The sequence below is a fragment of the Colius striatus genome, chromosome 8 (genome assembly GCF_028858725.1).
Source record: "Colius striatus isolate bColStr4 chromosome 8, bColStr4.1.hap1, whole genome shotgun sequence".
Lineage (NCBI taxonomy): Eukaryota > Metazoa > Chordata > Aves > Coliiformes > Coliidae > Colius > Colius striatus.
In genome coordinates, this window is record NC_084766.1 from 23,885,909 (window position 1) to 23,909,755 (window position 23,847).

General features: G+C 53.8%; 2 protein-coding genes across 2 annotated transcripts; both read right to left on the reverse strand.

Annotated features, from left to right (window-relative positions):
- Positions 1 to 2,048: 2,048 nt before the first annotated feature.
- On the reverse strand, positions 2,049 to 5,075 carry LOC133625950 (copper homeostasis protein cutC homolog). Its single transcript, XM_062001408.1, has 5 exons — positions 4,496 to 5,075; positions 3,964 to 4,097; positions 3,382 to 3,409; positions 2,895 to 3,000; positions 2,049 to 2,365 (listed from the first exon to the last, which is right to left on the reverse strand). Exons 2-5 carry the CDS (start codon positions 4,087 to 4,089, stop codon positions 2,254 to 2,256), a joined length of 372 nt encoding a protein of 123 aa, XP_061857392.1. The 5' UTR covers positions 4,090 to 4,097; positions 4,496 to 5,075; the 3' UTR covers positions 2,049 to 2,253.
- A 1,338-nt stretch (positions 5,076 to 6,413) lies between these two features.
- ABCC2 (ATP binding cassette subfamily C member 2) lies at positions 6,414 to 23,151 on the reverse strand. Its single transcript, XM_062001001.1, has 32 exons — positions 23,110 to 23,151; positions 22,407 to 22,580; positions 21,822 to 21,947; positions 20,625 to 20,759; positions 20,088 to 20,210; positions 19,697 to 19,752; positions 19,225 to 19,456; positions 18,418 to 18,602; positions 17,589 to 17,766; positions 16,846 to 17,100; positions 16,316 to 16,381; positions 15,713 to 15,850; positions 15,219 to 15,365; positions 14,871 to 14,955; positions 14,724 to 14,790; positions 14,396 to 14,522; positions 14,056 to 14,232; positions 13,786 to 13,953; positions 13,295 to 13,481; positions 12,318 to 12,450; positions 11,766 to 11,871; positions 11,424 to 11,643; positions 10,850 to 11,004; positions 10,222 to 10,377; positions 9,919 to 10,118; positions 9,178 to 9,304; positions 8,693 to 8,794; positions 8,453 to 8,596; positions 8,054 to 8,212; positions 7,605 to 7,771; positions 7,085 to 7,279; positions 6,414 to 6,833 (listed from the first exon to the last, which is right to left on the reverse strand). Exons 1-32 carry the CDS (start codon positions 23,149 to 23,151, stop codon positions 6,704 to 6,706), a joined length of 4,662 nt encoding a protein of 1,553 aa, XP_061856985.1. The 3' UTR covers positions 6,414 to 6,703.
- Between the last annotated feature and the right edge of the window lie 696 nt (positions 23,152 to 23,847).

Genomic DNA, 23,847 nt, shown 5'->3' on the forward strand with positions numbered 1-23,847 from the left:
CTCTTTCTTCATTTGTCAGAACATGTCACAGACCATCCTCCTCCTGCCTGAAGAGTTCAGAGTGGAAGCACTTTGCTCAGCAGAGGATGCAGCCATCTTAGAATCACAGAATCATAGAATGGTTGGGGTTGGAAGGGACCTCTAGAGATCATCCAGTCAAACCCTCTGCTAAAGCAGGTTCCCATTGATCAGGGAGCAGAGTAACACGTCCAGGTGGGTTTGGAAACCTCCAGAGGAGACTCCACACCCTCCTTGGGCAGCCTGTGCCACAGCTCCCTCATCTCAACAGGAAAGTAGTTTTTCCTTAAGTTTAAAAAAGCAACCACACCTCTTTCTCTACTCTCATACTTGGGACATGCGCCTCCTAAAACTCACAAAGCCACTTCACTGTTCTTTAGCTCCTTCCATAAAGCTTCTTTCACTAAAACACTCAGAAAATGTTAATTTGGACCAAGTTAATCAAGGTGCTAAGTTCTCCTTGGCCAACAATACCACAGTGTTTTCCCATGTGCCTTTACCCATCTGCTGCCCATCACCTTCTGACTTTGCAGAATTAGGCTTTGCTCTATGCCCATCACATACAGGGTATGATCGAGGACAGAGGCTTCTGTCAAAGCAGCCCAGCCCTCTGCTCATCTCTGCTGAAGGGTTGGCTTCTCAGCTTCGTTACACTGTAACCCCACACACATCCAAAAGTCATTTTTTACTCTTTTCTGGTTTTTTTCTCTTCAAACTTTAAACCAAAGAACCCAACTCTGTGTTTATTGTGCTGGCGGAAGCTGTGTTAGCAGAATACTTACACTGAGCCACCTGTATCTTAAATGTCACAGTGACTCATGAAATCTCACAGCATAGGTCATGAACTCTTAGGATCAAGATCTATATTGACCATAACCATTAATGTAATAATTTCTCTGAAGTGTGTCCTTGGCCCTGCCTGCCCACCTGGCAGTGCTGAAGCAAGCTCCCACACCAGCACCAAGCAGCCGCTCCCTTCCCAGCTCCTATGCTGAGAACTACGACCATTCCGGAGATGTTTTAGGAGGCACACGTCCCTCTGATGGATTCATGTGAAAAGGTGGATGTACTCCTCCAGGTGAAGATATGCACTGAATCTTGGTTACACCTTTTTTTGGGACCCAATTCTGCCCAAGGGGAGAAATGGTGCTGCTACCTTGTCAAACGTTGCATTTTCCTGGACATCCCCACAGGCTGTATGGTATTGCCAAGACGGGCAGGCAAATCTGAACCTGGTTTTTTTGCTTCCTCGGGAGGTCTGCCATCTCTGCTGTCGGGGATTATCTTTAGCTTCCTGGGTCTTTTAGAGCAGAAGAGGCACTGAGAATGAAGACGCTTTATCTGTGTGTCTCTGCTCTGTGAATGGACTACTCTGAAACCCTTCAGATCTTTCACTGGGTATTTTGCAAGGTAACTGAAACAAGTCTAAAGCTTCAATTCTGACAGGGCAGCAGTATCAACAGGTACATTCCCCACACCACTGTCTAGAGAACAAGCAGTGTGCGCTTCATGTAGGGAAAACAACCTGGAAACTCCCTGGAAAAAAGCACCTTGTCCTCCCAGGGAATCTCATCCCAGCTCCAGCACTCACAACCACAGCCTCATGCCTCACAACTACCTCAGCAAATCAGTCAGGTACTTAGAAGCTCCTCCCCATTGTAACTCTTCATCACCTCAGTCAATGTGCTTTCCTCCACCCAGCAGCTACTGTGTTGCTAATCCCCAGCTACCCACTGGCAGACCGCAGCCAGCCCTGTTTTCCAGCTGCGGCTATGCCATTTCCCTCCCTGGCATTCCAGACACGACTCTTATGCTTTAGTACAGCAGGGGCCTGATGAATTCAGGCCATGCGACACACATCACGATCAGTGTAACCCGTAAAACAGGAAGAAATGTTTCAAAAGCAGAGCAAAAGGGGGCAGCTGCAGTGTTTATTTGACAATCACATGCAGTGCTACACACTTCAGTCCCCCTAGTTGCTCAGCTTCCTTCCTCCCAAATACTGCCCAACAGCTTCTTGTCACAACATCTGGGAACGAGTCCTTTTATTTAAAATAGCCAACATTAGGCTTCCAGGCTGGGGACTGCTCACTCAGGGCAAGCCAAGGGAAGATGTCAGGCTGCAACAGCTCATTGCCATCCTCTGGAGCTGGAGGATGGAAGCAGTGCCTGCGTGCCCCACGGCAGGGAAGCCCCCACAGCCCCAGCACTCTTGTCCCGGCTAGGTGCCTCCCACTACAGGATGTTCTTTGCGATGGCATTCAGGGTCCTCACTTTGGCCACATCCGCCACCTTGATGGAGTATTCAGGGGCAGAGAAGGATGCTCCCATGGCAACGTTCGGGTTTCTGTCAGGAAAACCACTGGTTACTATCTGCACGTGATACAGATGGCTAAGACACACCAAGGAAAAAAACAAAATACCCCTGAGTGTCAGCTATGGCCAGAGAAGCTGCTGGTGCCACACAGAGCGGAGAGGAGACAGTAACAGAAAGAAGAATCCAAAGGCAAGAAACACAGAAACCCAGTGCAGACCTGGGGGCAACTGTATTCCTCACTCACTCCTCAGAGGCACATCTCACTGGCCTCACAAATCCCATACAACTGCACCAGGGCCTGCCTTCCCAAGTGCCACACGAGGGCACTCACAAACCCTGTGGCAGCAGAAATGCCTCAAGGACCCTGTTCTGCATGGAGCTTGTGTCCAGACAATGAGCAGAACACAGAGCTCAGCATCATGATCCCAACTACGAGATCACAGTTAGCACCCAGGAAGCTGTTTGAAATGTATGTCTGTTCTACAAACTCACACTCACATTAATGCAGCTTTTCCTATGTACAGTTTTACTAAAAGACAGAAAAAAAGAAGCCAGTTACCTGAACTTCATCCCTGAGTCCCGAGCTGAGCGAGCAGAGCAGTGGAACTCTGAAGCAGTGGAGCCTTCCAGAATCCTCTGCAAGTTGCGCTCGGTGATGCCACCCCCTGGTGAGAGGAATCCCGGTGTCACACAGAGCAGATGCCACTGTCCCTGACCTGACAACACCTGGGGACCTGCTCCCTCACAGACAAAGGCTGCCTACACTGAAGGGAAAAGCCAGCCCCTGGGACAATGGAGCCCTAGGCACGTGAAAAGAGATGGGAGAAGCCTGGGCTCATGTTCTCCAACAGACCTAGAGCTGTCCCCAAATCTTCCAGTGACTCTGCCACCCCCATCTGGCTGTGTGGCCTTTGCTAGCTCCAGGGCAAGAGCCAGTCTCCTCCTGGGGACTTGGCTTCAGAAAGCCAGACCAGACAGCACAGCCCAGGCCACGACGCTGGGCAGCAGCAGCAGGGGACCATAGATGACAAAAAAAACCACATTACCTGGCACCACCACAATCCTGCCCTTCGCCTGAAAGAAGAAGAATATGTCAGTGGCATTGCTCAGCACATCTGCACATATGGGGGGCAGAAAATGAACCTGACATGCAGAGCTTTCTGCAGGCTCACAGGTGCCACCACGGCCTATGATTCATGCACTCTCACCCATCCTTTTTTGGTACTGTTCATTTTTTACAAGGAAAAGTGAAAAATAATTCAGTTACAGCTAAGACAACTTGGCACCATTTCCTCCTATCTCTCTATCCCACCTGGCAACCTCTCAGGTATGTCTGCTGTGTTTTCCTACCGGGAACTGTGAGACCCCCAGCAGGGACCTCTCTTTGCATGGGCTGGTCACACCATCCGCTGAAACCAACTCCTCCTGCCCTCCTCCCAGTCTCAGAGCAAGAACAACCCAAGCAGTCTTTGCTGTGGGAGATGCTGGGGACCAGGCATGTGGATTTGGGAAAATAGACTAAGGCCAAGCAAGCGCTCCTCGGCAGAGGCTGCTGAGGGCTATCATCAAGGAGCTGCCTCCAGGCAATGCCCAGGAAGCTGCCACGGGGGAGCACAGGGAACACTTACCTGTTCTGCAAGCCTCTTAATTAAGGACAATCCTTCCAGGGCTGAGCTGTCGCAGCCACTTGTCAACACTCGCTCAAACCCCAGGGAAATCAGGGTCTCCAGTGCCACCAGAGGGTCATGTACCATATCGAAGGCTGAGAGACCAAGACAACAGCTCAGATATCACCCAGCTCAAAGTGCTCAAGCTCTGTCCTCCAGCCAGCTCAAGAGCCCAGAAGACAATAGGCCAGGTCCATCTCACAGCTGGCCATCCCCGTGAGGAGCCACAGCTCCTGACTACAACACATCCCCACCAGCAGTGGCAGGGGCACCGTGCTCAGCTCCTCAGGCAGCTCCCCTCCGCACAGGGCAGCGCCACAGCCCCGCGCCTGACCGCCTGCACAGCCCCCGCCTGCTCTTGCACAGCACACAGAGCATTGCCCTCTCCAAAGAATGACCAAAGTCCATTCAGTTCAGCCCCCTCCAGCACCACCTTCCCCTGGCAGCAGGCAGAGGCTGGTCCCTGCCAGGGTCCTCGTCCCAGGCAACTCACCTCGGTGGAACGTGACTGGCAGGGGACGGCACACCGCTGCAATGAGAAAACACGTGCTCAGTCAGGGCTGGTACAGAGTCCCTTGTGCTAGAGCCAGAATCACACTGGAAGTGAAAGAGGGCAAAGGCTTCCTGAGGAGCTCAGCAGAGTCCCAGTGCTTGCTGGGGACAAGAAGACTGCTGTTCTTTGGCACAGAAGAGTTGTTCTGCCCCTTGAGGCAGGAAAAAACCTTTGTTTTTATCAGCAACAGCAAAATCCCTCATCTCATCTGGATCATGTAGAACCCTCATTCCCACCACAGATGTCTTTCTCTGCAGGAAGGAAGCAGGGAACTTGTATCATTCACCTGAGGGAGGGACAGAAGCGGTGCTCTTTGAAAGCAGGAGAGGTGATCTTTGCAATCTCTTTCACTACCTACAATTTCTGCTCTCAGACCACAGCTTCACCAGTGCTGTTCTACTTACTGGGCAAAGCTTATTTATTTCTATGAAAAGAAATCCAGTTGCCTCCTTCCCTGAAAACACTGACTCCAGCAGAGCACCTCATTGCTCTAGTGGAGGCAAATCCTGGCAAGACCCATCTCTTTTGCTGCACTCCCTACAGCACGTTCACCTTTGTACAAAAACCTCAGCACCACCTCACAAGGGAAAGGCTCACCCCTCTTTATTTGTAGCTCACAGAAAAGATGTGCAAGTCAATTCTCTTTCTTTCTGTGTGCCAGGGGCCTGGACTAACAATTTCCCACTGCACCTTCAGTAGCCTTTTAAATGTTTCCACCTCTCTCTCTCTCTCATTATCTTCCCTCACTGAATGTGTTGGAGGGAAATCTGAAGACAAGTTACCAGCTACCTAGAAGAGACGTATCCTGGACGCTTACAGCAGGGATGTAAGAAAAAACAAACAAACAAACAAAAAACACAAAAAAGGGAGACAATCCCAACAGTTTAATACTCTGATGTCCCCAAAGCAGCTCACCTAAGCCTGTTCCCTTCTTAGACCCTGATATTATGTCCCAGGTGCCCTCAAACATGCATGAGGTACTTGTGGCAGTGGCCCTTGGACTCTGCAAAGCTTCTTGCCTATTTGATGGCTCACAGGTATGCCCACACATGAAACTGAAGAAGGTGGAGAAAGATGGCAAGACCACAGACCAGACTTGCCACCGAAAGCACCCTGTGCAGTTCTTTCTACAACACTGGACAGAGCAGCCCCGAGCTGCAGCTGTAACCAGATAAGCCATTGTAAGAGGTGGATTAAAATAGTGTGTACTCTTCATTTAATAAGTAGTGCTTGCACTATCCTCTCCCCCTGCCCTGCTGCTTGTTACAAGGTTCAGGTGGGGGAGTGAGGCTTGTGTCCTTTCTGGCACCAGCCAAGGTGAAGGGGTTGTCCCTGCCATAGGTGGGCAAGTGGGCACAGGCACAGGCTCCCTGGGTGCCAGCAGTTGCTGGCAGTGCTGCCACTCCTGCCTTTTATGCTCAGGATTGTGTGTGGTGTGTGTCTCTCCCCCACAATCTGGTTTGTAGTCTGGAGCCACAATCTGACCCACTAGTGGTTTCCATCACCCCATTACTTTGCACAACAGCCAAAGGGAGCTGCATCCACAGGAACGGCAGGCAGGCCCGGGCTGCCCCAGCTCCCCTGCCAGAGAGCACTGCTTGTGCCTGGGTAGAGCTGTACCACTCCGTTTGGACTCCACACCACTGTGCATCTGTGACTGTCACATCTATCCCATGTGTGAATAGTCTGTGTTACCCATCCCCCCACACAGCAGCCAGGCTTAAAGCTAAACTGAGGCCTACTTAACATGCCTTAAGTCAGACTTTTAATTGCAACACTAGCAACAGTTACAAAAAGTAAATAAATTATAACATTCACTCTCAAATTAAACTTCAGATTTGATTCTATAGTGCTAAAGCATCTCAGAAAGGTTCCCCTGGCAGGGTGAAGTACAAAAAGTAAGACCCCCAAGGGGTCATGGTCTCCCTGCCTGGCAGGGAGTATACTTTCCCCTGTATACTGGAATGAATTAAGCAGCTCCAGATCCTCATATGCACAGCAGGCAGGGTGTGCTAGCAACGTTAACAGTCCATTCAAGTCCAGACCCTCTGTTCTGAGAGCCAGCGAAGCGGCTGTGTCCGCGGCAGAGCCAGAGGGTGGGTTGTGGGAGAGGCTGGTGCCTGTGCACCCGCAGCTGCTTCTCTCCACCTACAGCGCGGTGCTCTCCGTACTGCTGATGCCGGCATCCTTTGCCATGGCAGCGAAGGCGCCCTGCTTCCTGAGCAGCTCCTCAGGGCTGTCGTATTCCACGATCCTCCCGGCGTGCAGCACCATCACCCTGGCAGAGAAGGAGAAGGCCTGAGCTCCCGGGTCCAGGCCAGTAGCGCTGCACTACAGCCCCCCTGATCCTCACTCATATAGCCACATTCCATGGTTCAACCGCCTCGGCACAGAAGCTCTCTACATTGTGGTCCTGAGCACTGCACCCAGCCCTGCCCCTCGGGTGCAGCCTTGCTTCTGCTGCTGGCCATCTCTCACCCCATGCTGGGAGTCCAGGTGCCCCTTCCCCGCGGCACTGCCCTGCCGTACCTGTTGCTGTCCATGATGGTGTGGAGGCGGTGGGCGATGGTAAGGACGGTGCAGTCGGCAAACGCGCTCCGGATTGTCGACTGGATTAAATGATCCGTTTCCAGATCTACGGCTGCTGTTGCTTCATCCAGGATGAGGATCTTGGCTTTGCGGAGCAAGGCGCGGGCCAGGCACACCAGCTGCCTCTGCCCAGTGCTGGCATGAGGTGGGGAACATGTGTTACTAGGCAGACACCAGCAAGGCTTCTGCAAGCTTACGGCCACACACGGCCTGGATCCCAGCACCATGCCTGCCCAGCCTTCCCTGGCCTTCCCCTAGCTGAGCACACAGCGCACTGGGCAGCCATGGAAGGACTGACTGACACTGGCTCCGGGACAGACTGTTTTCTCCCACCTTTGCTACCAGAAGCTTCTGTGTCCTCATCTCTGGGCAGCTGCTCTGCTGGAGGCTGCTGTTCAGGGCTGACCCCTGGCACTGGGGAAGGGAGGAGAGCTGGGCACAGCCCCGCTCCTCTGCTCACCTCAGGTTCTCCCCGCCCTCGCTCACGAGATGCAACAGCCTCTCGGGAAGGTTTTGCACATATGTCTTCAGGTGGGACAGCTCGAGGACCCTCCAGATCTCCTCATCTGGGTATTGGTCAAAGGGGTCCAGGTTCATCCGCAGGGTTCCAGTGAAGAGCACGGGGTCCTGCCAACGAGAGCACCGTGTTCAGCCACACCATGGCTGTTCAACCATGCCATGGCTGTTCAGCAGGGCTGAAGGAAGCTGCTGGAGCTGTGCCAGGCCCCTGAGTTTGACCATAGCCTGCCCACCCTGCAGCTGGGTGGGGAAGGTGGTGACAGCATATGCTCACAGGCTCTTGGACCCTCCACAGCACCCAGGGGCACACTAAGGACACTGTGTTGTGCAGGGATCAGAGCCTGAGGAGGATGTGCAGTGGTGGGACACGGGAGGATGGGGTCAGCTCACCTGGGGGATGATGGTGAGTTTCTGGCGCAGGTCATGGAGGCCAATTGTTGCGATATCCACATTGTCAATGATGATCGTCCCTCCAGCAGCCTCCAGCACCCGGAAGAGGCAGTTGGTGAGGGAGGATTTTCCAGCTCCAGTCCGGCCCACAACCCCAACCTGTAGAAACAGCTCGTTAAGACCAGCTGACAGAGTTGAAGAAAACAGAACAAATTCTCTTTTTCTTGGTCTGCTGGGCCTTCCTGCTCTGCATCTACAATCACCATCTCCCAGACTGTCTACTTCGATCTCTGCCCTGCAGCTTGGGTCCCCTGGAGCCACATCCTGTCAGTGTCCTTCCCCAGCCCACAGACTGAAGCTGAGAAAATATTTGGTGAGGGCAGATGCCCAGGTCCTCACCTTCTCAGTGCTCTCAATACTGCAGGTGATCCCATGAAGAACCAGCTCCAGTTCAGGTCGATAGCGAACTTTATAGTCAACAAACTTGATCTCGCCTTTGCTGGGCCAGCCCTGGGGCGGGCGCTTTTCTGTCACCCATGGAGCCTGGAGGCACAGGAGTGTTAGGGGGGCATGCACCCTGTGATGCTGGCTAGCACCAAGCTGGGCAGCAGGTGTCTGCCTGGACTCTGGTCTCCTCACCTCGTTCTTCACCTTCATGTACTCATGTACTCTCTCCACAGCCACGATGTTTGTCTCCAGCTCTGAAGATGCACGCACCAGCCAGTTCAGTGTCTGCGTCACCTACATGGCAGAGTCAGAGGATGCATAGCTCAGTGGGATCCACAAATAACCATTTCAGCTCAGAGACTCAGCCTGGGCATGAACATCGCTGGCCTGACCCCTAGCTCTACACTCCCTAGCCCTTCAAGTGCTTTACTGCAGCATCTCTTATCCACAGTGGCAACATATTCCTCTCTACAGCAGCAAGCATTCCCCTCACAATGGGACATGCTCTCCCCTGGCTCCATAGGAGCTTCCTGGGTGAAGGGACACCCCATCTAATCCCCTCTACATGGATCAGAGCTGGAGGCAAGGCAGCATCCCACAGCCAGCCCAGAGACATCAGGGTGCTGCTCCCAGAAACAGCCCTGCCCTGGAATAAGAAAACACTTTAATTTACTCACATTGAGGGCAGAGGAGACAGAGAGACCCACGATGCCACCCTCCAAAGTGTCCTTTGAAATCACTGCTAGAAGTGCAGAGAAGAAAACCACCAGGCTCCCAACGAACTCCAGTCGAATGGCCAACCACCTGTGCCAGGAGAGCAGGGCTGAGGGGCACTGGAGAGCACAAGGCCCATCAGTGACACCAGCACCCCACCAGCATGCCCACACCCCCAGCCCAGTGACACCAGCATCCCCAGCTCTCCCCCCGAGACCAACACAGTACACATGGAGACCTGTGCCTACACAGCATGTGATTTGTAGCCAAATCTACAAGCAGGTCCATTTTCTGTGCTGGTAATGCCACGTATCAGAGGAGTGTCAACGGCACAATCCTCATATGCTCAAAGTATCTACGCAGTAACACATCAACACCAGATACCGCCCTCATCACACTCCTACCTGGCCTGGAGCATTCAGCCTCCTCCCAGAACCCACCAAGAGCATCTCAGCCTTTGACAGCACAGCTCACCCTGCCCAAGCTCTGGACACTTCCAGGGGGCCACACTCTGGCTTCCAAAATCACCCTGTTTCCTTCCCACAGATGGTGTCACTGTCTAGAGCTCCCACAGTTCCTACATAGACCCTCGGTCCTGAGGTCAGGAGGGAGGACTGCAGCATCTCAGGGACATCCCTCAGGATCCAGAAGCCGCTGGCCAGAGGTGCTGCAGGTTGTGCTGTGGCATAGGGAGTAAAAGTCACCTGTTTGAGATTATCCAGGAGTAAACACTTTTCTGATTGATGTCCATGGTGCTCTCATTGTGCTGCAGAAACCGCCCTTGGTGTTTGTAGGCCCGGATCACAGAAAGGCCTGACACCGTCTCACCAAAGTGGGAATAGATGGGAGACCTGGTTACGGAGTCCAGACGCCGGAGCTGGCGTGACGTGGAGATATAGAAGCGCTGAAACAAGGGACGCAGCTTGGTTACCAACACAAAGCCCAGCAGCAACAAAGATACTGCTCTAGAGCAGAGCAGAAGCTTCACTGAAGCCCTAGTTACTCACCAGCACAAAATAGTAGAAGATGCCCAAGGGAATGATAACAAGAGTGAAGAATGGAGTGGCCAGGGAGATTATGATCAATGTGCTAATGATGTCCATGAAGTAGGAGAGCCAGCTGCGAAAGGACGTGGGGATGGTCTCGTCTATTGTGAAGATGTCCTGGAACATTCAAAGGAGTGAGGAGAAGCAGTCAGGGACCCTGGAGAAAGGGATTCAAAGGCTTCTTTTCCTAAGAGTCCATAACCAGAACAACAACTTGTTACGGGACATGAGCTCTAGGCTTCTGCCGCTCATGGTAATCTACTCTGGACCCTCTTCAGTTTCTCCACTTCCCTCTTGACTAAGTGGCCCCAAAAACAGGACATAGGATCCAGCTGCGGCTTCCCTAGCACTGAGCAGAAGACATCATAACTCCCTGTGCTCTGCTGTCTACTCTCCTCCTAGCAGAGCCCGCAGTGTTTGTTTTTGCCTCACAGTCAGCCTCACATCCACCATGCCCTTCTGATCCCTTCCAGGCCCCGATCAGGGCTCATCTGCCCAGTGCTAAAGACCAACAGGGTAATGACACCACCCAACGCTCTCCAGACCTGCTGGAGCAAGCATTTTCTCCATGTTGGGGCCATTCCCTTACCTTGGCAAACCTATTCATAATACGGCCAGTCGGGGTCGTGTCAAAAAAGCTCATGGGCACACGCAGGATGTTGCTGAGCAGTTGCTGATGCATAACCCGTGAGGCTCGCACGGCACCACGAGAACACAGGATGGTGGCAAACAGCAGGAAGAGAGCTGAAAGGAGAGCACAGGGTGGTCATCACCAGCTCATGACACTAGTGTCAGGGACCCTTTGGCTCAAGGGATAGACACAAGAAGCAGTTCCAATGCAGCAGCGCTCCATCCCACCTTCTTGGGAGGCCCCAGTAACTGTATCCCACCATAGGAGAACAATGTGAACGCTTTGGAAAGTCTTGGGCCCTAGCACTGTCTATCTCAAAACCTATCTTCAACCTAAGGGGGCAACACAGACTTCTTGGGGCGATTTACACTGGCTTCAGACTGATACTTGTCCCCAGGTCAGGCAGGAGGAAGGCAGCAGTAGGGCTGAGCCCCCCACTCCTTGCTGCTCTGCTGGCTGCAGGCCTTGTGAGTCAAATCCCTTCCGAGCCACACAGGTGAGCAAGCAGGGTCCCCTGTGCTCCCACACTCACCCTGTGCCATCCCCAGTGCCCCAAAGACACCGATCCGCAGGTCTCGCTGCTGCACAGGATAGGTCTGGTTCAGGTAGAGCTGCGCGTCGTCCGTCCAGGCGCTGAGCCACAGGCTGTACCCCACGTAGGCGATGTACTGGCCAATATAGCCCAGGGCAATCCAGAGAGAGCACCATGTGCCCACAGCTTGCAGGTACCGCACATACATAGAGAGCTTCACCTGTGGACCCATTCAGCCCATCACTGCTGCCCAGCAAACCGCGGGCACTGACACAGCACAGTGCTCCATCTGTCCATCCGTCCATCTGTCCGTCCATCCGTCCATCCACACCTTCTCCTCACCTTGCCAGTTTCCACAGTTTCTTTCTCAATCAGTTTCTGGCCCTTCACCATCTTGGGAGGCTCCTCCTGGGCTTTCTTCCAGGAATTGGTGCTGGTTTTACTAAGGCTGCAGGGAGGTGGTGGGCACCATTACTCACCATGTGCTGGATGGGCCCTGCTCTCCTGGGTAGCCATACCTATGCCACATTGGGACTCCAGTGCTGAAGCCCTCTGAGAAATAGTGTCCTAACTAGGGCAGATTTGAATGAGCCTTGTGGAAGCCTTAGGCATTAGGCCTTAGGCCATGAAATCAGAACCCTCATCCCCAAAAGCAGAACCAGCCAGCAGCAGGAGTTTTAAGGAAGACCACAGAGTAACGCTATGATATGTTCAGGTGAGTAACCGCAAGATCAGATGCTCCTGACACAGTCCAGCTGGCGGTAGGAGCAGGTAGGGAGGCTCCCAGTCTCTTCTCTGCAGGAACCCCCCAGGGAAGCCCTCAGGGCCCCCCTCTCCTAGGGAGGCAATGTAGGGGCCACGGGAGAGTGCTGAGAGCTCACATCAAGTTCCCACCTGCGACTGAACTCTGTCCGATGGATGCTGGCCTCTCGCTTCAGGGTCATGGTCACCACATCATCAGGTCTCTCTTCCACGCAAGGGTCAATGCCATCATCACCCTGCTCTTCATCCCCAGCTAAAGCAACAGCTACAAGCACAAGAGTGAGGGAAGGCAGGGTTAGGCACTGAGGAGAGAGCAGATCCCATGTACCACACCTCTGTCCTGCATCCCAGGCCTGGGCTGTGTACTACCACCACTCATGACACCTTCTCCAACCCTGCTGCAAGCTCAGTTCAGCAGGAGGAGGAAGAAATCCATTATGTTGTAGAGAGAACTGCCAGGGGACGTAGGGCTGAAGGCCTGCATGGAGGCAGTCCCTGCTGCTGGCTTATCCCAGTACCACTGGTGGGATCTCAAGCTGACATTTGTGCTTGTTTAGTAGGTGCCCGGTTTGGTAGATCACATCACACCAGTTCAGGAACATCTCTTTGAGCAAGTAGAGGTGGGTCCTGTGGAGTTAGGCTGGGAATAGCCAGGCTCCAGCTGGGCAATGGGGCTGAGCCCAGGCAGGGTGAGCATCCACCTGAGATGACACTGCTCTTTCCCAAAGTGACACGATAAAGATGAAATGTTATCCAATAGCATGTTTAGAATAAGCCAAAGGATCTCTCTCACCCCAGCATCACTAAGGTACGGAGCCTGCTGCTGCACAAGAGTATGTGACCCTTAAACACAAATGAACTAAAAAGGAAGTGAAACAATTAAACAAGTCCTTCACTGTCTGCTAAACACAATGCCTGAGTACAAATCTTAGGCAGAAAGTCCTTGTGCTGCTGATTGCCAGAGCTGGGAAGGATTCGCAGCAGCCACCACAGGGGCCTGGGATGGATAGAGTCAGGTCAGACTGATGGATCAGGTCGTGGGGTTTTCAGAACCACAAGACATTTGTGCGGCCCCTCTAACTGCCGCAGCCCCGTTGTGTTCCCGGTACCTGTGGTCTTTTTCTCTGGAGCATCCTCCTCCTGGCTGCCGTACAAGTTCAGGAATTGGGCAAAGGCCCCCCTGCTTTCAAGCAAGGTGCTATAGGAGCCGTGCTCAGACACTGCTCCTGCCACCAGCACCACGATGTTATCGACCTGGGGCAGGAAACTGATACTGTGTGTCACCAAGATCCGTGTCTGCAACAAAGTGGTTGCAGGGTAGTGAGCATCAGAGCCCCCATGGCTCCCCAGCCATGGGCCTGCAGGCTCTCCATCCCCTGCTTGGGGATCTCTCCGTTTTTCACTGCCTGGCTATGGAGACACAAGATACCCTCTGGGGGACCCACGGGGCCTCTCCTGCCTGCTGCAGCCCCATGGGAAAACCCCAGCAGGGTTTGCCTCTGTCCCAGGCAAGAAACCTCAGGCTTCCCTGGATGGTTACCACCACACCAGTGACATTCCTGCCTGGCCAGGTGGTGGGGAGGAGGGCAGGGATGCTCACCTTCTTTTGCAGCAGCCCTTTCGGCCCCAGCACGTGGTCGAAGAGGTACTTGCCAACATGAGCATCCACGGCAGAGAGGGGGTCGTCCAGGATGTAGATGTCTGCATTGTTGTACACTGCCCGGGCCAGGCTGACTCGCTGCTTCTGGCCCCCACTCAGGTTAATGCCCTGGAAGGGAATTAACTCTCTGAGTGCTGAGCTGGCACAGGATGACAGCTTCGTCCTCTGCTGCAAGTGCTATGGGAAACTCGTAATGCCCATCTCTGATACCCTCTCTCCAATCTCGGTCTGGTCACCCGCAGGCAGCAGTTCCAGGTCTGGAAGGAGGGCACAAGCCTTGATGACCTGCTGGTACCTGGCTTCATCCAGTTCTGACCCAAAAAGGATATTGTCTCTCAGCGTGGCATTCTGGATCCAGGCCTGCTGGGGGACGTAGGCCACAGAGCCCTGGAAAGAAAGGCAAAAGGCTCATCAGAACATCAGTCTGGGCACTGGCACCTCAGGCAGCCTGACCTTGCCCTGATCCACCATTTCAGCATCAGTCCTGCTGCCTCCCCAGTGAGCTCCCAGGCAGCCCCACAAGCCCCCCATGCCAGCCAGCAGCTCTCACCTGGATGTTGATGTGTCCCTTGATATTCTCCATCTCCCCCAGCATGGCGCACACCAGCGAAGATTTTCCTGACCCCACAGTCCCTACCACAGCCACCAGGCTCCCGGGTGCAATGTCCAGGGTGACGCTGCAAGGACATGAGGGCTGAGAAAGCAGCACTGCCAGGTCACTCACTGGCTCCGGCACAGGACTGGCACGGAGCAGTGTCTCTGGGTCACCGGCTTCTAGCAGAACTGTGAAAGGTGACTGCCATGCCCAGCTAACACCACAGACAGAATCCCCCTCCCTGCCCACCCACCCCCAGCACGGCGCAGAGCGGAGCACTTACTCTCTGACCACAGCTTCGCCGTCCTGCTCCCAGGAGAAGGTGGCCTCCGAGAAACGCACGGCACTGCCTGTTGGCACACAGCCAGCCCTCAGGCCTGGGAAAGCCTGGGGATGGCGCCCACAGGGACTAACCTGGGGCTTCACCTACCTGCAATGGGCTTGTGGTGGATAGCTGAGGTGTCCAGGTCTTCTGCAGACAGGTAGCGCTCCAGCCTCGCAGTTGACACACTGGTCTGCAGTAGCAGAAAGAGGATGGCACATGGGCATGGAGCACAGCTGGGTGGGCTGCCAGGAGCCCCATACACACAACTCCCACCCAAGCACCAGCCCCAAGCCCTGTGCCACACATGTGAGTCCTGTCCCACCCTGCTGCCAGCAGCCCTGTGCACTGACCCCGTGGTGCCCAAGGCCCCAGTGCATCACACACCTGAGCCCCATGTGCTTATTTTGGCAGAGGTATCGTAAGATCCCTCTGCACCTCTATGTAAGGGCTGACCTGCACCAGGGAAGAGATGACCAAGGGCAGCATGGACATGGGGAAGCGCAGCACGTTGAAAAGAGAGATGGAGGTGAAGGCCTTTTGTGCATCCAGGACGTTATTCTCATCCACCAGCACATAGACAGCAAAGCTGGCCAACGAGACCTAGGACAGACAGCAGGGAAAGCCACCACCAGTGTGGCTGTGTGCAGCCTAGACCCTTGTGCTCCTCTTAAGGCTTCAGCAGTGCCTTCCTGCTGGGAACCTCTTACCCTCCTGCTTCCCTTCTCCTATAGGCCCCATCTCACCACTCTGATGTGACCCCTTTCCAGCACAGCTCTCCGGATAGCGGCCAGGATCATACATCCCAGACATCCAGACATCTGTCAGCCAGCCCTCCCTCACTGCAGGAGTGCTGCAGCCAAGGCTCTTAATCTTCCCCATTCCCTTGGACACAGCCCAGCTCCAGCTCTGAGGAAGCTGCAGCCTCCCCCACACCTGCTGGCACTCACCAGGAAGGGGGCACAGGTGAACCCAAAGATCGAGACTGACTGCAGGTAACTGAAGTTCAGCAAGTCCTTGAGCTCCAGTGCCCGGATCTTGTTCACTCTCTCCTCAAATGAGGGCTCCCAGGCAAAAAGCTTCAGGGTCTGTGGGGTGAGTAGGGTGAGTGGCTGCTGGTATCATGAGCACATCCACCTCCACGCTCAGCTTGCTGCTGGCCAGCACCTCCAACACCAGCTCCTGGCTTGCTCAGAAGCCTGCTTGGCCGCTGCATCTCCCCTTTCATGTTCTGCCTCATGGCTTATAGAACTTCCTCACAGCATTTCTACCCCGTCATCCTCAGCTTAGAGGTCGCTGCCAGCCCCTCTGCCACCATGGCAGTCTGCTCACCACCACAGCTATCCCAGAAAACCCTCTTTTGGTTCCCAAGTCATGGTCCCTGTCACCCAGAGCTCTTCTTCAGCTGACCTTTCACAAGGTGAGGAAGCCAAGGGAATTGCAGAGACTGAGGCTTGGCTACCCCAGACAGAGGGCCTCAAAACTACTGCCTCCAGATACAGAGCACCAAGAAGAGGGGTGCAGCAGCTGCCTGAGGGGTCTTCACTGCTCACCTTGATTCCACTGAGGATTTCACTCATTATTTTCATGCGTTCATCTTTGTTCTTCATGTTCCTCACCTGCAAACACAAGAGACAGAGGTCATCTAAACCTGCCAGCAGCTCACCCTTAGAAATACATCTGGGATACTACAGGAAAGGGAAGGGTGGGCAGCAGAGCCCAGGTAAACCATCCCACAAAGATGGAACTTGTTTGGACCCTGGCAAACAATAGCACCCTGTTGTCAGCTAGAAGGTAGAGCTTTATTTTTTGTGGTTGGTAATATCTCGCTTTCAGTCCTGAAGGCTGCATTCAGCCCTGTTCAAGTTCAGCTGTGATGGTAGAACAGGTCTCACCTGCCTTCTCTCAGCCTACCACTAGCTCAGGCTGGAGACATCCCCAGCCCAAGTCAGTTGGACTTCCTGGGCTGGGAAAGATCTGCAGCATAACAGGGAAGAGGAGAAGAATGTAGAAAACAAGTGAAGGAAGCAAGAGTGGGTCTGTGGAGTGGGAGGCCAGGGAGCCTTTTGCACCCACCACTGACCTGTATGGTTTTGGACTTGGTGACCAGGATCGCGTTTAGGGGGATGAGCAGCACCATGACCACGATGCCAGCCAGGACAGAGGGGCCCAGCTCTACCCAGAGGAACACAATGGACACGATAATCTGCAGTGGGCCTGACCACAGCTGGTGAATGAAGTTGGCCACATCCATGAACCTCTGAGCGTCAGCCGACATCAGATTCACAGTCTCTCCCACTGTGGACTCCTTTCGCGTGACACCAGTCATGGTGAGGGCCTGGAGACAGAATGTACAGTCACTGCAAGGCAGACTGGGAGCAGCCTGGCTGCCAGCAGCATGGCACAGAGCAGGGGATGAGAAGGCCTGGCTGAGACTGCTCCTGGGTTTGCTCCTGGTGCCTCTTAGCTGGCCATAGGTGTTGTCATTACTGCCTGCAACACCACTGGGTGCTGGAGGCAAAGAAACACATCTCTGAGCAGGAATCTTAGTGGCAGCTGCCCTGGGTGTTGTGGTGATCTGAAGAGAAACATCCCTCAGCCCCTGGCAGCTCTCAAACACATGGCTGCAGCACCCAAGGCCCAGGCAGAACCAGCACCCACAGTATCCCCAGTGTTCCACAAACCGAGCTCTCCCCGTGTCTTTCTGGGAAGTGAAGGGCATATATACACCTCAGTCACCCCAGATTAATGGGTAGGAAACAGATGCCAGTATCCCCAGCCCAGCTGGGGGGAAGCCAGTGGGGGAGATGACAGGACCATACCAACCTTCTTGTAGATGGCAGCAATGAGACTGGCACGCACATTTATGCCAAGATGGAAGCACAAAGTGTAGTGCTGCTGCAGGCAGAGGGACTGGATGACACTAGTCAGGAAGAGCAAGATGGCATACAAGTATCCCTGCCAGGCAAAGGACTCCTTATCCGACACAAAGGCAATCAGCAGCCTGCAGAGCAGAGCAGCCCATCAGACTCTCACCCCACTGAGGCAGACCTGGGCAGGAGGGTCCAAACCAACACAGGGAGAGCATCCTCTCGAGAGCATCGACAGAGACTCTGCCCAGACAGCTGGCTCCATGCTCAGCAAACTGGGGACTCCCACCTTGAGGACACTGTATTTCACACACAGCAGCAGTCACTTGTACAAATCAGATCATAAACAGAATCTGTGTGGCTCTGCAAAACACACCAGTCAGGTCCTGCTGGCATGATCTGGCCTGGCTCAGAAAGGGCCTCAAAGATGGGTCAGGACTGTCTCCAGAGAGGGAGAAGGACTGCATAACAAAGGACACTAGATGATGCCTCGAGGTCCCTTCCAACCCATAAGGTTCTGTGATTCTGTATCTCTTTGATTCTGCCCACAGAGTGGGCAGCCAGCTCAGCTCAGCTCAGCTCAGCTTAGCTCAGTTCCTCATTTAACTGTAACCCGACACATTCTTGCACCTTTGATGAAGGCCACAAAAAGTCCTCAGTGAGCAGGGCTAGGAGAGGTACACCTGTGGAGGTGGTGGCACGGGATGCACTGAACATGGGGAGGTGCAAGGTCTGGATGTAAAGCCAGGACAGGCCAGAGACAGGAACAGAGAGAAAGGACTCACTTCAGCAGCTGGGGACTGACGAACACAAGTACATCATTCACCAGCTTGAAAGCTACCGACAGCACGAGGTTCTGCCAGAAGGTCTTGCCCAGAGTTTTCACCAACCAGCCCCTGGGGTAATCCTTGAGAGGCCCAGAGTGCTCTTTGTCCCCCTTCTTCTTTTTCCTCTTCGTCTGCTTCTCCTCCTATAGGGAAGCCCAAGAAGAAGTAAGAGTAGGGTGTGCAGGCTCCCTGCAACTGGAAGCATGCTGCCAGGGCAGTGTCACAACCCACAGACCAGCTATCCTGAGAGAAGCCTTAGATTTTCCTCCTATCATGTTCCCTCTCACTGACCTCTGCTCATGTCATGTACCCCCAGTACTGACACCTCTCTTGTGCACTGAAGACAATTGTTGCAAACCCCAGATTAGCCTGAACATCTTGGGCTAAAAATCAAGCATCCCAGTAAGAATCTGAGGCCAGGGGTGATCACAGAGTGATGTTCACTCTGACTTCACTGCTGGGAGGTATCTGGGTAAGAGAAAGATGGAGAGACAAGATAGCTGCTTGTACAGCAAACTTGAGAGTGGTTCCTGTCCTTCTGCGGGGCAGAGGATGGAGATTTTCTTGGTCTTTCAAAACCTGGGGATCTGCCAAGGACAGGAAAGACCCTGTCATGGGTTCCTCCATCTCTGCCAACAGGCTTACAGAATCAAAGAGGGGAACACCTAGCAAAGGAGGCTGCAGGCAGGTGAGGTGACTCTACTCCCTGAGGCTGGACCTGGATGTCTCAGTCCCATGCAAGGCCAAGAGTAGGAAGGGATTTACCATCACCAAGACGTCTTGGCTCTGAGCCTTGCTCATGTTGTTGCTATGGTTCGGGTCACCTTCTCGGCGTCTTTTCTTGTGTTTCCGTTTCTCCAGCTCTGCTTGGGCCTTCCTCAAGGCAGTCTTCATGTTCTTCTCAAAAGTACTGTGAATGGCCTGGATCTTGTCTTTTTCTTTCAACTCCCAGACGTCCTCTATCTCCAAAGGCTTGCGGTAGCCCTTTAAAACTGTGCTGTGGAGCAGAGAAATCTCCCCTCAGCAAATTTCCCACACTACACCTGTGGGACAGTCTTGGCTGCGAATGCACAGCCTTCACACCCAGCCTGGCCCTGAGCTCAGGCTGCACTGAACGTGCTGCTTCTCACAATTAACTCCAAGCAGCCTGTGCTGCAGGCTCCCCCAGACAGGGCTGGGCCAGCCCTAAAGCACCTCTGCATTTCTCCAGCCTGTCCTCACACAGACCCCTGCTCACCTGCTGTACCATTCGAAGGTGATGGAGCTCAGGAAGGAGGCTGTCATCTCTGGGTTCTAGGGTACAAAGCAAAGTGAGCACCATGAGATTGTGGGTGCTGAGTGCTGGTGTGGATAACACTTGACTCAGCAGCCCCAGTCATTAATTAAGGAACACAAGTTTCAAACTATGCCAGCTCCAGCCCCAGGAATCCCGTTTCACAGCCAGAATCTGCCCCAGTCTTGGACATACATGCAGCTTCCCCGGGCCACAGGCTCCAACTCCTGCTGTGCCATTTGCTGAAGCCTCCAGGTCTCCGTTCTCACAGGAACCTGTGCATGGAGCCCACTCTGCCCTGCCCCACACAGCCAAGATGGGGCACCCCGAGCCCACTCCTGCATGGGCCTCGTACCTTCCTGGTGATTTCTCTTGCTTCTGGGGCAACATCTGAGAAAGCTGAGACAAGGAAGAGCAGCAGCTGGAGCCCATAGCAGATGTAGAAAAGGATAAACCGTGGCACGTCAGAGATTGGTTCCTGCAGGAATGGAGAGCCCAGGGTGAATGTTGGAGCTTGTCTCAAGGCCACCTGGCACTCAGAAACAAGATCCACCCCCAGGACAGGGAACAACACTGGCCCAAACAAGACAGTACAAAACTTGCTCTGGGTCCTGACTCAGCTTCCCTTCTCTGCCCTTCCCTGCTTCTCCCCTACCTCCTCCCGTGAGTCCATGAGGACAGAAATTAGTCCTGGAGACCTAATGCGCCCCCAAAGAGATAAGATGAATTCAAAGAGCCCATTCTTTCTCAGATCTCTTCTGGTCCCACAACCAGGGCAGCTGGGACCTCAACGATACCACTGAGAGCTTGTTGGGGAATGAGGTCTGAAAGGACTTTCTTTGGGGACAGAAGGTGGCCACGGCAAAGGGCAGAGCTTCCTGCCAAACCCGACCTGCAGGGCTTTCCGGAGCAGCGACTGGAACGGCAATATCCCACAGAGCAGGGACAGCGTCCAGAAGCAGTAAAGTATCCCTGAGTCTCTGCGCAAGCAGTAGCGTCGCGCATCGTGGATCAGCAGGACCAGGAGCTGGGGGAAGGAAAACCAGTCAGAAGTTCAGATAGAGCTGCAGGAATAGGTCTGGGCTCTAAACATGCCTTTGGAGCATGTGCCCTGGCACACCAGCACACGAGATCTGCTGGGATTCACTGCCTTGAACCCAGGGCCAACCCTACAGAAGCTTGGAGTTAATTGCACGTAGCAAAGGTTTATTTGAGGAAGAGATAACATGTCCTCATAGGAAAAGCAGGGTCTGAGGACAGCCTGATATTACAGCAGGACACTGTTTCTGTTTTCAGCTGTTCTCACCCCACCTGCTCAGATACACCCAGCTGCAAAGTCACACCCTGTCTCCTATGTATTGATTGCCTCCAGATCTGGAAGTAAAGCCAGACCAGAGTCCAGGAGCGCAGCCTCTCTGGGCAGCCCCCTTGCCCTCTAATCTCAGATGAACTCTGCACGTGCAAATAAATGACACGACAAAATACAAAAAAGGATAGCAAGTGCTCTTAAATGTAGCTCCTGAGCATTACAGCTTTGTTAAGATAGTCAGAACATTCCATGTCTCATGCAAGCTGCCTGCAAATTCCACCAAGCAAATTCCACAGCCCCTGTGTCCTCAGAGCTCCCCTCTGCCTGGGTATCCTATGGCACTTCTCAACCCTTTACACAAACCTGAGCAGCAACCCACGGGAAGCTGTAAGGTACCAGAGCAGCAAGCCGTGGTCTGATGCTCACATTGCGCTATCAGCCCTGTGAAAACCACACTGCTGCTACTAAGGCTTTTACCAGAAGGTTGAGCTACACTCACAGCCGTAGCATCTATCCCAGTTTTAAGGACAGTGGGAGCGAACAACCAAGACACCTGCCCTCAACCTATCGCCCTCGTGCACCACCCACATGTGCACAGGGCTCGTTGCCACCCATCTCCCATCATCCCTACCCATCTCCTATTGCCTCTATCCATGTCCCAGGCTACGCCTCCCTCACAGGCATGGCTTCCCGCTGCTCTCTGGGTTGTTTCCTGCTTCATAGCCCTGCGTCTCACACCGTGTTTCTAGTGACACAGCACATTTCGCAGATGACCCTTACCCAGGTGATGAGGTACAGGCTGGGGTTTGTGTACCAGACAGCTGGCAGTGGATCCTGCTCTGTGTCCTCTACAAAGGCCAGTGCCAGCTCCGCCACTGCCGTCAGCACCAGCAAGGCAACCAGCACCTGTGAAGAGAGGGGAGTAGCCTGAGGGGACACCCAGACCAGCCTGGGCACTGGGAACCACCAGGAGATACCACAGATGTCCCATACACCATTACACCCTTTCCAACCCAAACCTGGCCTGGGGAGCTTTCATAGGGCCGTATGAAGCTGCAGCACTTCTGCAGGAGTACTGCCATCATTTTCAGCTTGGAGGATAACAGCTCATAAGATGAGAGGCCCCAGTACACATCTCCACCCTCCCTTCCAGTGCATCCCAGCCTTGTGATCCCCTCCGTCTCAGATGTGCCCTGTCCTGAGCCCCCCTTTACATTCCTGTCCCAGATGGCACCCTAGCACATTGCTCCTTCCCTCCTACATTTCTCATCTCTCTACCCTACACCTGACTCCAGCCCAGAGGCTTTCCACTCCCCACCCTTCCATCCCAGGCTGCTCCAGCCTACCCTCTCAGCCACACTCTACCTGTTTGATGATGTAGAGTGTGGTCACAGATGATTTCTTGGCTTTGGATTTGCACATGGGCAGGAGCTGCCACGGAGCCAATATCCAGAAGAAGCCAAGGGGGATCCAAACCAGCACGGTCTGCTGGAAGCACTCGGGCAGGTCGGCATCTGAACGATTGAGGTAGGAGGCATTCTGGGGGCAGCAAGGACAGACAGCTGGGTCACGATGGCTTGGCCCTCACTGGGCTCATGGCACAAGAGCCAGCACTTTTACAGCTGCTGCCCCACCTCTTCACACGACTTTCCTCAGCATCCACCTTCCTCGCTGAGCATTTCAGCACTCATCCAAGGTCCCTAACCATCTAATCTGCCTGGACTTGCAAGGGCTTCCCCTGTAACCATCCCTTGCAAGAGCCAAGACAGCTGCAGCACCTGGACCCAAACCATTCCCCAGGAGGTTCATGCAGGGTGCCCTGTGTTCCCTGCAGGGCTCACACAAAATAAGGTCCACTGAGGGAACTGTCGTTTGCATCGTGTGTCGTGGATATCTCCCAGACAGTGCACAGCAATCAGTGCCACAGCAGTCCTGGATAAATACCAGAACCTCTGTTGACCACTGGCATTTGGGTCCCATGGGCTGAACAAGCTGTGAGCCTCAGGATCCACTGGCCTCCCCTTCCCCTACCCCAAGAACAGGCAACAAGGGTAACGCAGCCACTCACCCAAAAGACAGAGCCACAGAACTCCTCCAGGGCCGCCGACATGGCTCAGGGCATAGGGACAGCGGATCCTCCTCCTCACTCTGCCCGGCTGTGAGAGTCCTGGGTGGATGCTTAGGGCAAAAGTCCCACACACCCTCATGTGGTGCTGGGATAAAAAACCCTGATGACACATAGTTAATAGTTAACTTGCACGACATCACACAGCAAAGTAGTAACCAAAAGGGCTTCCTAAACTGCATAAGCTCCGGGGAGCCAACAAGAGGAGGACCCAAGAGATCAACAGGGACGTGCAGTGAAGGCATTGTCACAGAATCCCTGCAGGACACAACTGTTGCTCAGAAACTATAGCCTTCATCAGGCACACTCATAGGGACCTACTAAAGACACAACTCTGGTGCAACAGACATCTCCTTCCAGGACAAGCCTGACAAAAAGTCCAGTGAAGGCTGGTCCCTAAGGAACCAAAAACAACAGCCCCCTTTTTCTCCTATGCCACTAGCAAGGAGGCCCTGGACACCAGCAGTGTTCCAGGCCTGGGAATTTGCAGCGTCTGGCAGCTGAACTGACTGCATGCCACAGTGATCTCGCTGGATTCCAGGTTCCTTTTACCAACTTCTTCTGGCCTGCAGAGCCTAGAGACTTGCCCAGCTCTTTCTCTTGCTCTCCATTTCCCACATCTCTATGTTGTCTGCTTGTTACAGCAGCTGACTGACCACAAACCCCAAAAGAGACATTGTT

Excerpts from the sequence above, each read along its gene's own strand:
- LOC133625950 (XM_062001408.1), bottom strand. The coding sequence starts at position 4,089 with ATGGTACATGACCCTCTGGTGGCACTGGAGACCCTGATTTCCCTGGGG. Across the intron at positions 3,410-3,963 it reads TTAAGAGGCTTGCAGAACAG|GCGAAGGGCAGGATTGTGGT; the intron begins GTAAGTGTTCCC and ends TTCTTCTTTCAG. Across the intron at positions 2,366-2,894 it reads GACTCAGGGATGAAGTTCAG|AAACCCGAACGTTGCCATGG; the intron begins GTAACTGGCTTC and ends TTTTCCTGACAG.
- ABCC2 (XM_062001001.1), bottom strand. The coding sequence starts at position 23,151 with ATGTCGGCGGCCCTGGAGGAGTTCTGTGGCTCTGTCTTTTGG. Across the intron at positions 15,851-16,315 it reads AAATCCTCAGTGGAATCAAG|ACCCTGAAGCTTTTTGCCTG; the intron begins GTGAGCAGTGAA and ends CTCACCCCACAG. Across the intron at positions 10,119-10,221 it reads TCTTCTACTATTTTGTGCTG|CGCTTCTATATCTCCACGTC; the intron begins GTGAGTAACTAG and ends CCCTTGTTTCAG.